Source organism: Anser brachyrhynchus, assembly GCF_964034855.1.
Source record: "Anser brachyrhynchus genome assembly, chromosome: 21".
NCBI classification, from domain to species: Eukaryota; Metazoa; Chordata; class Aves; order Anseriformes; family Anatidae; genus Anser; species Anser brachyrhynchus.
The window spans coordinates 5,030,102-5,042,262 of NC_137714.1; the positions used below are offsets into that span (position 1 = coordinate 5,030,102).

General features: G+C 36.9%; 2 protein-coding genes across 9 annotated transcripts in view; both read left to right on the forward strand.

Moving 5' to 3' along the window:
* The window catches only part of CTNNBIP1 (catenin beta interacting protein 1), a 92,142-nt gene that overhangs the window by 77,259 nt on the left and 2,722 nt on the right, over positions 1-12,161 (forward strand). The gene's annotated exons all lie outside the window — the stretch shown is intronic.
* CLSTN1 (calsyntenin 1) overlaps positions 1-12,161 on the forward strand; it is a 55,451-nt gene that overhangs the window by 40,568 nt on the left and 2,722 nt on the right. For 4 of the 8 annotated variants that reach the window (XM_080563678.1, XM_080563680.1, XM_080563679.1 and 1 more), the window contains 10 exons: positions 1,042-1,163; positions 1,972-2,134; positions 4,199-4,249; positions 5,965-6,122; positions 6,775-6,923; positions 7,412-7,638; positions 8,035-8,205; positions 8,800-8,945; positions 10,488-10,623; positions 11,340-11,524. In XM_080563678.1, the coding sequence (XP_080419804.1) occupies positions 1,042-1,163; positions 1,972-2,134; positions 4,199-4,249; positions 5,965-6,122; positions 6,775-6,923; positions 7,412-7,638; positions 8,035-8,205; positions 8,800-8,945; positions 10,488-10,623; positions 11,340-11,524 (1,508 nt within the window). The remainder of the gene's footprint in view (positions 1-1,041; positions 1,164-1,971; positions 2,135-4,198; positions 4,250-5,964; positions 6,123-6,774; positions 6,924-7,411; positions 7,639-8,034; positions 8,206-8,799; positions 8,946-10,487; positions 10,624-11,339; positions 11,525-12,161) is intronic. The other 4 variants (XM_080563682.1, XM_080563684.1, XM_080563683.1 and 1 more) reach the window with 1 other exon arrangement.

Genomic DNA, 12,161 nt, shown 5'->3' on the forward strand with positions numbered 1-12,161 from the left:
AAGAAAGATTTAACAGTATCTGTAATATCCTAAAACTATTCCTTTGAACAGGAGAAAAGTCACTGTCATTCAGAACCAGGTACAAATAATTCTCTTCTTTTCCCTAACTTTACCCATTCTCATTAATCAAAACCTAAAACTTCAGATTAATGAAAGGGAGTGAACTGGAGAAAAAAGGCAAATTTAAATACAGTTTTTCCTGTTCTAACGTACATGGGAAGGAGACCTTCAAAACAAGTTTTCTTATTCCTTGGTGTGACCTAACCATATAATAATTGCAACAGATAGTTTCTGGTATTAGAAATATAATTTGCCTTGATTTCAATGGTACATTATGCAATATTGAAAGTCTAGAACTAGGTTTGTTGGAGAGAGATAATTCTGAATAAATTGCACCGGAACAATACAGTTAAGTTTAATGATGTCAGACTGAAAGATTGGTATGGTTTTGGTACTTTTTCATTCCATTTCTTGACTTATCCATGCCATGGTATGGATAATGTAGCTAAAATGTTTCCTTTCCTTATTCTTACTTGTTTTTCTAGCTTCTCACCTTTCTATTTAAGTTTTACATTCTTTAGAGCTAGGCCTATATGCTTTACACTGAAGAAAAAGTCTGTTGAGCAGCCATCATGTATATGTGTTCCAAAACAGTAATTAGATGTGGTAGAAGATGCTCATTTGTGACAAAAAGTTTTTTCTGTTTGTAAATAGAGCTCTCTTTCTTTTTTTTTCTTGCTTTCTTTTTTTTTCAGAGGGTTTTTTCCCTGTCAGTTTTCAGTCCTAGGCCTTGGTTCAGATTGGATTTTGAAATAGATGTCTGTTGTTTTTGCTGTGTGTTATTCTTGGTCTGTTCAAGAATGTTTCTCTGAACTACTGCTATAGATGTTTCTCATTCCTCTTAACATGTCTGATTTGCTTCTACATTTGTTTTTCCTATCAACTACTGGGCATTTACATATGGAATTTCAGAATGGGTGAATTTTTTGGAGTTCTTGATGCTTACAGAAAAGAGTAATACTAATTGTACCTCTTGTGCAGATATGAACCGACACCACTACGCACTGTACGTACACAACTGCCGACTGGTTTTCCTCTTCCGCCAAGATCCTTCAGAGGGAAAAACGTACAAGCCTGCTGAATTTCATTGGAAACTGAACCAAGTAAGTTTGGAAGGGACAGTTGGTAAGGTGTTAGAATGCAGTGAAAAACACTGGAGCCTAAACTCCTTGATAATATAATTATTAATAAATACTTTTTGCAATTCCGGACTCCTAATACCAAGCTTTATAGAACCCAATTTATGATTGTGAAGAATGAAACGGGAGGGACTAAATATTTTGTGTGCTTTTCCAGCCCACTGGATCTGGTCAGTTACCTGACCAGAGTTGCGTTCTAACATAGCTCACTATATCCTAGTATTTTCTATACAGGGCAACGTATACTGCTTTAGTGGTAAAATGTCCATATATATATATTTGGGGAAAGATTATTGCTTTTCAAAAAGTAACTGACTTTCCGTATAAATAATTATGTTGTGGAAAGCTTTGTTGTATTCAAAATGGTCACATGTTTCTCTAAACAATCCCTCTCAGCAAAAAACAGATCCTTTGTCAAGTAATGTTGTATTATAACAGTCTTTATAAATGATAACATGTGGATATATATATTTTTAATTTAAATAAGTGGTTAATATTTAGATCCTATAAAAATTGAAGGAATGGAAATACACGCAGCTTCCTATATTGGCTATAGAAGAAAAGAACCTTTTTATAAACCTGTGGTTGCCTTGCTTTTTTCTGTTGTTCCGTATGTGTGAAACATAAAGTATGTCTATACAAGTTTATAGTTTGTCAGTATGTCTACATGTACGTATATATATATATATGCAAAACATGCATCAGATCCAGTTATTCAAATGCAATGTTTTTTTTTAAAGATTAAAGCAATTTTTAAAACTTTTTTGTTCAGGTGTGTGACAAAGAATGGCATCATTATGTCCTCAACGTTGAATTTCCTGCGGTAACTCTTTATGTAGATGGTGTTTCCTATGATCCTTTCCCAGTGACTGAAGATTATCCACTTCACCCTTCCAAAATAGAAACTCAGCTAGTAGTTGGAGCATGTTGGCAAGGTGACTATTTACGGTTATTAAGACATTTATTTTTTTAAACAAAACCTTTGTGGTTAGCCTAGTAGTACATAGCTAATCTTTTTAATGCATTAAAGATGACTTGTTATGTCTTATGCAGATTATTTTTGGTCCTAACTAATATCACATATTTCTTCTCTTAGCCATTATTTCTGTGATTTTTTTTTGCTTATTGGCCGCAGGTTTGTATGAAATACAGGGCTACTCACCAAGCAGCATTCCATCAAAGGGCTTTCTGTGGTAACTGAGAATATAGATGACTTAATTTTAATAACAGTTTTAAGAGTACATCTTATACTTCAGATTACTATGTAGAACGCTAATTTCAAGTAGGTTGAAAGTCCTATTTTATAAGTGTTCTCATAAATTGAAATATGGTCAGCAGACCAGCTAAGCAACACAGTGATGATGTCTCGGTATTTTACCATTTCTGCTTACAGAAATAAACGTAGGAAGCATCTGCATCTGCTTTATTATATGCAGGCTACGGTTAAACCACAATATTCTGCAAGCTGTAAAATGCTGTTTCATATTCTCTAATACTTATGAAACTATTCTTCGAAGCTTGTGGGGGGAAAAAAAAGGAAAGCATCTGAACATGGAACATTGGCTAATCAAAGTACACTGGTACCAGAGATCTCTGTAACAAAGCTCTTGCTTTACAGTCCTGAACTGAGATGTTTTGCTCGCTGATTTAGTTACCTCCTAGGTGATAGAAAGCTGATCTTTTGGGTCACAGAGAGAACAGTGCTAAATCATTCATGCTTTATTGTAGTTCAGAATATGGACTGTAGTTGCAGTCTGCAGTAATGCATAGAATTAGCTTGTGAATGAAAGACAAATGGGAAGTTTGGGGACATTTATGTCAAATTAACAGTTTTTTTTGTCATGATGTCTCTTTTTCTCTTGGAGTTTTAAGGCTTTGAAGTATGAATGAAGGTTAAATTATCAAAATATCCTCTCCGTCAAACTTACTATTTTGTGGGAAGTTCTCTGTCTTTCAGCATTTCTTATTTTTGTGTTAAAATTCATTCTGTTATCTCTTTGAGTCAATTAATTATTTTCTCCATTATTCATCTCATATTCTGTCTGTGACTTTCTAGCTATCTATTTTAGTTCAAAGGGAAGATATACTGGCTGGTTTTCAAGAAACTGCAGCTTGGAAACTGTTCCAGATGAGCATATAAATGGTGTAATGGCTTCTGTATATGCTCTATATCGGAACAAAAGCATTTAGTCTACAAACTTTTGTGCTTTCACATTAGCAACATTATATGATTCTTTGATTTCTTGTGACGTTAATTTACTTTTTTAAAGCAGCATACTGAAGTAGGAGCATTAAAAGTCTGGAATACAAGAACTTGAGGGGCTATCTTTTTAAAATTTCTACCAAGGTCTGATTTTTAGGCAGTTAGAGCACAGAAGGAAAAACAGTTACGCCAAAGGAGGGAGAGATTCTGTGATTTTTGGAAAAAAAAAAAAAAAATTCTTAAAGAAGATTAAAAGCTGTTTTTCTTTTTTTTCTTATTTAACACGCTTCCATCTGACAAATTGATTACTTGATACATATGTTACTATTATTATGATAAGAAATCTGTGTCACTAATAGCTTCTTTTGATTAACATTCAATGCCAATAGGTGATTTACTGGCACAGGCTGGATCTTACCTTAATTTCTCCTTTAGGGAGAGGGGAAAAAATAAGCCAGTTGATAGACCTGCCTCTCATTACTAATAGGGTTTGTGTGAGACTGGGTATTTGTAGTTAGCGTTCTCCAGTGTGACCATTTTTACTGTGTCTTGTGTTATGGGGCTCTTCAGATTTGTCTTGTCATGAATGTTTATTCTTGTAATAGCTTAGTAATGCTTCTTCCCTGAATTGCAGTTTTCAGAGAACTCATAATCCGTGAGAAGCTGGGTGGAGTATAAGCATGCTTTTGGGGGGAAGTAGTGGTATCTATTTTCTGTGACCTGAGAGAGAATTTGACAAATGGTAACAACCTGGTCCCTTCCCTGTTGTCCTATTCTTTGTCTTGCTTTTCTACAGAATATACAGAAAATGAAAATGACAATGAAACTGTGCCCGAGACCTCTGCAGGTTGCTGGAGTTTTTTCCCTACTGTTTTCATTTTTAAGCCAAGACATTGCTTCATCTCACACGCAGCATGAAATGCAGGCATTGCATTCGGGCCATTGACCTTCACATAATCCTCTCCTAGGCTTGTTTCTTCATTGTGCCTTTATTTCCAGAGCTTCACCAACTGATTTTTTTTCTTTTTTCTTTTTTTTATTGCACCTAATTGCACATCCATGTACAAATTTGCAACCATTGTGATTGCAGTGAAGTGGTGTAAAATAAGTTGCTGGTACAAAATATTGGCTATGATCTCTTTTGTTCAGTTTGGTTAAAACATAAAAATACTTCATCCTATATGTGTGTATAAAAGCGTATGTATGAAGGTGTATGTATGCATAGCACAGAATCGTTCAGTAGGTTGGAAAGGACCTCTGGTAGTTGGATGGTCCTGCTCTCCACTCAAAGGCGAAGCGGTTTCATCTTTAGATCAGGTTCCTCGTATTTAACTCAAAGCCAGGCTGTAGCTTACAGTGGGTTGGATACTCATTTGATGAAAAAATGATACAAAGTTCAAGTTAGTGAATAGACATAAAGGCTTTGGCTCCCAGGTATTCCTGGTTGGCTACAGGATTTTATTTTCTGAAACATTTATAGTTGATAGCTCAGTGGATTTTGTGTCTTGAGTTGGGACAATGAAATAAGCGTATATTTCTAAAAGTATATTCAAGTTATGTACTTGTTCTGTGTAGTTTAACAATTTCTGAAATGGTCTACATAAGATTGAGAAGAGGTTTTGAGCTGTGCATTGTGTTTTAGTTTGGCAAGGATGTAACAGAATCCAGGGAACTTTACAAGTCTAAATTGGAAATGATATCATTTATAACAGGACAATTAACTACTGAAAACTTGTATCGAGTTATGTCAGGGATCTTTCATCACGTAGAATCTTTAAAACAAGCTTAGATACGTTTATTAGAATCTGTTAGCTTATTAAGTGATGACCTTGAAATACAAATTTCTAGCAGGTGTTTTCTGGCCCCCATTAATAAGCTCAGTAGGTGATCATTTGGTGTCATCTTCAAAAAATCACTGGGTTGTAATTCATCAGGCTTAACTCAAATGTCTAAAAAACAAATTACTTGAGTTTAAAACTCCTCACTTCTGTCCATGTGGAGAAGTATGCACTTTTAGAGGGGACCAGTTAACTCTTAGATGTCTTTTACAGGAAGAGCTGGATCACTTTGTGAAGTTTATTTGTCTTATTTGAGTGTAAAGAGAGCGTGAAATGATTGGCTTAGATTTAGGTAGCTAACATCTAGATGATTGACGCTGTTGTCTTCTATCCTGATAGACTGCTGGTTTTGTAGAGAAGCTGTTAACTCATTGCGAGGATTCAGGATTCTGTTCATCTCACTGGTTTTGTCTTTCATTTCTGAAGAACACCACCTCGCTGTATGGGCATAAGATACGTTTTTTTATGGAAATAGTAGCCTTAGTTTTACAGTTCAGGATGGCCACACCTTCCTGTTTTGGAGGCCATATGCATGGTGAACTGCTTAATTCTTTCTTTATGCTTGAACATAATCACAAGGTTAACACCCCGAATGGATGAAAACTAACCTGCATGTCTATAATATATTGTGGAGCCACAAAGCATCTTTGTTGTTTTACAAGAGAAAAAGGTAAAATAAATAAAAACAAGATGTTTAAGATTTTTCCTTTCTTCTGTTATGAAGGTGGTGAACTCCGCATGGCTCAGTTCTTCCGAGGCAATCTGGCAGGTTTGATGATTCGTTCTGGTAAACTGGAAAACAAGAAAGTGATAGATTGCCTATATACCTGCAAAGAAGGACTGGATTTGCAAATAGCTGATGGTATTGGCAAAGGCGTGAAGGTAAAGTTGCCTATGAATAAATGCAAGCATGTATATTACTCTGCTGATAATAGATGCAAGTTTTGCTCGTAGAGGTGTCCCAAATAAAACAAACTTACCTATTGTGACATTTTGCATTAAAACTGCATGAAAACTAGCAAATCTTTCTAGTATAGATATGGGCATAGTGCAGTTTAAGAATGAAAGTTACTGTGTTCTCTCCTTTGGAGGAAAAAATCCATATTTGAAAGCCTCTTTGTTTTGCCAGCTATACCAGATTGTCATAATAAAAGATAGGTTAATTCTACTAAGATGCTTGTTAAGAATCTCTAACTTCTATGTCTTATTTTTTAATAGCAGGGTTGTAAGAACAAACATAAAATTCTCTTTTATATGAGTTGTTTCTCCTTCATGTTACTTCACATCAGAACGATAAGTGTCTAGATTTCTTCTTGAAGAACCAAATACTAAGCATATTTGACTGGAATAAGGAAGTGAATAGGGAAATCAAACTGTGAAGCACAAGGCCAGTAAATAATGGCCTCATTGCTTTGAATACAGATGTTGTTATCCTAGCATTTACCTTGCTAGGCAGTGCTGTACTTCTGGTTTCGGTTACCTGATGATGTTACTATTTTTATTCTTTTTTTATTATTTTTCCCTGTTATTTCAGATCCACATGAACCCAAGTCAGTCAATGCTGACCTTAGAAGGGGATGATATTGACAGGGTTGATAAGGCCATGCAGCACATTTCCTATCTGAATTCTCGCCAATTCCCAACACCTGGAATCCGGAGGCTTAAAATCACCAGTGCTGTCAAGTATGTCCTAGCGCTGAAATAATGTGTCTGTGTATTATGGTAGTGAAGCCTGGAAAAATGTTCATGTATCTCAGGTGTGATACACAAAAAAGTCTTGCTGTATGTAAGTGTTACATATCAGAATGTGGCATCTGTTCTGAATATTGCTGTTTTCTTCCTGAGCCTGTAGTAAGGAATGTGTAAGATAGGAAATTTATTGTTCCAAGGGTACACAGTGAGGAATCGCCAGTATCACAGGCTTTATTGAAGTTGTTATCTGTGGCTGATAGTCATAGCAGAGAAAATGGGGCAAAATGTTAAATGTAAGTAAAAATTAATTGTAAGGTTGTTCCCTTGCTGGGAAATTCTTCCAACGCAGTTGATGAATTTATCTAAGACTCTTGGGTCTGAAACAGAGCTTTTTTAATTTATAAGGCAATTAGTCTGCGTAATTGTGGCTCCCTCTCACATAGCCACCTAGACTGCAAAACTGCTTCTCTATCTCATAGATGTTTCAATGAAGAGGCCTGCGTCTCCATTCCTTCTGTGGAGGGATATGTGATGGTCTTGCAGCCAGAGGAACCAAAAATCAGCCTTAGTGGCATCAACCATTTTGCCCGGTCTGCTTCAGAGTTTGAAAGTTCAGAGGGTATTTCCCTCTTTCCTGAGCTTCGCATAATAAGCACCATTACACGGGAGGTGGAGCCCGAGGGAGATGGAGATGAAGATCCTACAGGTAACATAATTTCTGGTTAAAACTGTTACCCTTACTCCATTCAGTGTTCACATTGGAGGATCTTTCTTTCGCAAAGAGACATGGATTTCTCTCATGGTACAGAATCGAGTAGGGGAAAAGAAGATGTATATCAGTTGTATAGGTACTTTGCTCTGGGCTTACAGAAATTTGCCTGGAAATGGTAGTAAGCCTAGGCCATTATCTTCGTGTAAACAATCCCAAAAGATTGATTGTTTTATCATTATCTTGAATCCTTGGTCTCTACTTCAGACCCAGGTCTTAAAATCTGATTTGTAAGAAGAGTTCTGTTTGCGTGGGATATTTTATGGTTCTTGGGCTCTTGTCTACTTCACCTTTGTTTCTGCTTATCTCTTTGGACTTTCCTTTACTCCTTAGTTCAAGAGTCTTTGGTATCTGAAGAGATCATGCATAACCTGGATACATGTGAGGTGACTGTGGTGGGAGAGGAACTAAATCAGGAACAAGAAAGCCTGGAGATTGACATGACACGGTTACAGCAGAAGGGCATTGAGATGAGTAGTTCTAACCTTGGCATGATCATCACAGGTAGGACTTAGTACTTCTGCTCATGCAACTGGGTCTGAAGGGTCTGAAATCAGTGATAAGGGGAGCTGTGTGCTTGATAACACCTTACTCCAAATATTTTGATTTTTGACTAGAATTTCAGGCTCTGAGGTGTTCCCACTATATTCTGTGGAAATCTGTGGTTCTAGAAAATACATTGTTTTAGAACCTCCTTTCTATTCTCCTCTTGTGTCCTGAATTGCAAGTCACTTTTCAGCTGTGGAAATGAAATACACTCTGCCCCCTAGAAGAGGCTTGCTTCTTGCACAGATAACCTGGTGCCTTGAAGCATGCGTCATTCCTTTCTGTGTCATATTCAAAACATATTACATATGCAGAAGGAAAGATGCCTTTAAAGATAATGTGGGTCTAGGATTTTATCACAAAGTAAACACACAAAATTTTAGTAAAGCCACATGTGTGCATGTCTGTCATAATGGTGTTACTTTTTATTCTGCTGACAGAAAATCTATCAGCCCAGAAAACTTGCTTAAAGAAACGGAGTGAAGTTTGTAGAGTATATGATGTTGCCCTAGTCTTTTACAAAGTAATTGTTTTACTTGTTTCTCTCCACAGGGGTGGATACTATGGCTAGTTATGAGGAAGTTTTGCATTTGATACGCTACAGAAACTGGCACACTGTTTCTCTCTTTGACAGAAAGTTCAAATTAGTTTGTTCTGAGCTTAACGGGCGCTATGTCAGCAATGAATTTAAAGTGGAGGTACGTAAGCTATTCTGATCACTCTTGGAGGTTATCAAGTCTGGAAGGGTAGGTGGGTGATAGCTGGTGCCTTGGCTGATGGATTATTGATCAATAATTGATTTTTTTTTCTGTAAATATTAGTAAACTTGCACATCTTAGGCAGTATTTCATATGTCTGTTCTCAATTGTATATTTAAATAAGGGTGCTTAAACAGAGGTGGAACTTGTGTAGTAGCAGAAATGGTATGGCTAATGGAATTGTGAAGGCAAAAGCATTGAATTAGAAAGACAGCATATAAATTTAACAACAAAAAAAAAAAAAAGGCGATTGAACTGCTAATAGTGGTGCTATACTGACCAGAGGCTTGAGTAGCTTTCATGTATAACTTACAGGATTCTGCAAATGAACTTGCTGGGCCCTTTAGTGTTTTGCTTGTGTGATCCCTAAAACACTGACTGATACTAAGCACTGATGTAAAAGCCTAGATGGGCTAAAATTGCATTTCTTCTGCAGTAGAATACAGGTTAATTATTACTTGGTATGCTTATATCAAATATATGGAAGTACAGCAGAAGGTGACATAGTAGACACTAAAATTTCAGCTGCTGGAACATGAAGTCATTTTAGTTGAGTGGAACTGTCACGTACGTCTGCATCTTTTATCTATAAGTTTGAATTCCTACGTTTTAAAGCTGATCAGAAGGGCTGACAGTAAAGGTAACAGTTGTATTTACCACTAGTTGGGTGGATATTAGGGGCTAGGAAGAAAGGCTGCAGAGCCTCTTGTGTTGCAGAACAGAATTTTTTTCAACTAAGTAATGTGATTTTGTTTCCTGAGGAAATTCTGTGAGCTTGAGTTGGGATCTTACCAAACTATTAAAAGCAAATGCTTTCCTTTTTCTGTACTGAACTTGCTCTCTTCCTGTTGTGCAGCTGCTCAGGTAACCTATATCACAATGTTCTGCCACAGGAGAGGTATATTTAGCTCTGCTTGTTTGGCAAGGAAGCATGAAAAACTCTGTGAGGGTGAGCTTGCAGTTGTACTTAAATGCCAGCTATGCTAAGCTTGGGTTAAACTGTAAAGAACGATTTTTTCTTAACCTTTGGTCTGCAATGTGGATTTTGTCTTTGCTGTTAGATGAAGATAAACAGCAGAGTAAGAAAAGAAGAAAATGAAGAAGTGTAATTAATATGTCATACCTTTTTATATACTGTTTTGTCAGGATTAAAATGGCTAGCTACCAGTTTTGATAACGAACCGGCTTTACCTGTTTTATTCTGAAATACTGGTGTCTGTACAAAAACTCGCCAGGCTAACTAACACAGATTAGAAAGATGGAAATATGAAAGGTTATGTGACAAGAAACTATAACATAGGAGGAATTGCTGGTTGGGATGATTGTCCCCAGAGACAAACCATTGCTATGTTGAATGAGAATGGGATGCTTAGTATGGGAAATTGTGTTGTGTTTTTTTTTCCTTTTTTTTTTTTTCTTTCTGCCTCTTGAGAGGTAAGCTCTTGTATTTCTGGAGTTTAACAATTTTCCTTTTGTACCTAGGTGAATGTTATCCACACTGCTAACCCCATTGAACATGCTAATCACATAGCTGCGCAACCACAGTTTGTTCATCCAGTGCATCATACGTTTGTTGACCTCTCTGGTCACAACCTAGCTAACCCTCATCCATTTTCAGGTAAGAATTCTCAGTCACTGAAGTTCAGCTGATTTTTTCTGTTGTTAAACTGTCACAGAGGCTTCTTGCTGCACCCAAGATTTTTTTTCCCGGTTAACCCAATGTGTTGGACTAATAAATTTAAGCAGCATCTTGATCCCATTCTGCTGTTGCCCGAACAAGGAGGAGAACATTGCTATAGTTCTATGAAATATCTTTTCCTGCCAGCAGGGAAACTCTCTGCTGGTGTGCATGCGTTGGAAAACAGGAGGTGTACTGTTCTTGGCAGGGACTATAAGACCTAGATAAAGGGCTGTGAGGAACTGGGACAATATTTCTTGTGAATGGCACAAGGAAAGAATTGCAGTGTTATTCCCTTGATGAGTCGTGGTATCTGCCCTTTCTATTTTAATTACATAAATTTGACCTGGGGGTAGGATGTGAGAGGAAGGAAAGTAAGCGTATTAGAGAAGAGTCTGTGTGGTAGAATCTGCTTTCCATGTCTTGTCAGACCTTCAGATTGATGTAATTATACTTAGGAACTAAGTTTTGTTTCTGATTCTCCCACTGACTTTTTTAGTGGCCTTATACAAACTGCCTCTGTGTAGCTACCTACAATATTTGTATAATGCCGTTTCCCTCTTGCAGGTGATGGGAACGGAGGATTAGTTATTAGCTTTACATAAAAGTTGTTTATCAGTATCATCTGAGAAACTCCTTTTATTTTCTTGTTGCAGTTGTTCCAAGCACAGCCACTGTTGTGATTGTAGTTTGTGTGAGTTTCCTGGTTTTTATGATTATTCTGGGAGTGTTCCGAATCCGAGCTGCACATCAGAGAACGATGCGTGACCAGGACACTGGAAAGGAAAATGAGATGGACTGGGATGACTCTGCTTTGACCATCACTGTGAACCCTATGGAGGTAAATCAGAGTGGTGTCTCAGCACTGCACAAAAAAATCCCTCTTCCAGCTGTAACCAGTATGACTGTACACAGACAGAGTAGTAGAGCAAAAACAACCGTAGAACACAGAGAGAACAGACACTGAGTTTTTAATAGATGCCCAAAAGTGACATATCCCAAGAACAGTTACGTTTGGAATCTTGCATGGGCTGTAGCTTTGTGATACGTAATTGGGCAAGAATCACTTGAATCAGGTTTTACAGATCAGTGTTTAACACTGGTGTTTATCATGCTGCACACTACCTTAATGACAATCAGCTTTTTTCCCAAAGTTGTAAAAATTTATTGTTGAAACATTGTCTGTATTGAGGACGTTTCTGTCTGCTGTGTTTAACATCTGAAATTTTGGAAAATCAGAAACAAGATGTGCAACCTTAATGTTATTTGTGTAATCTTACTGAAAGTTATTTTTCCAGTAGAATTTGAAGTACTGGACCATACTTATGAGTTAGTTTGGAGTGACAGGATTAATAGAAATGTTACAAAACAAGAAGAGCTGTTTTAATGAGAGCTTAAGCTTTGGTTTCTGGTTGCCTGATTACTGCTGAACTTCTGAAAACAGTAATGAATTAATAGCTCTTTCTCAATAAGAGTAC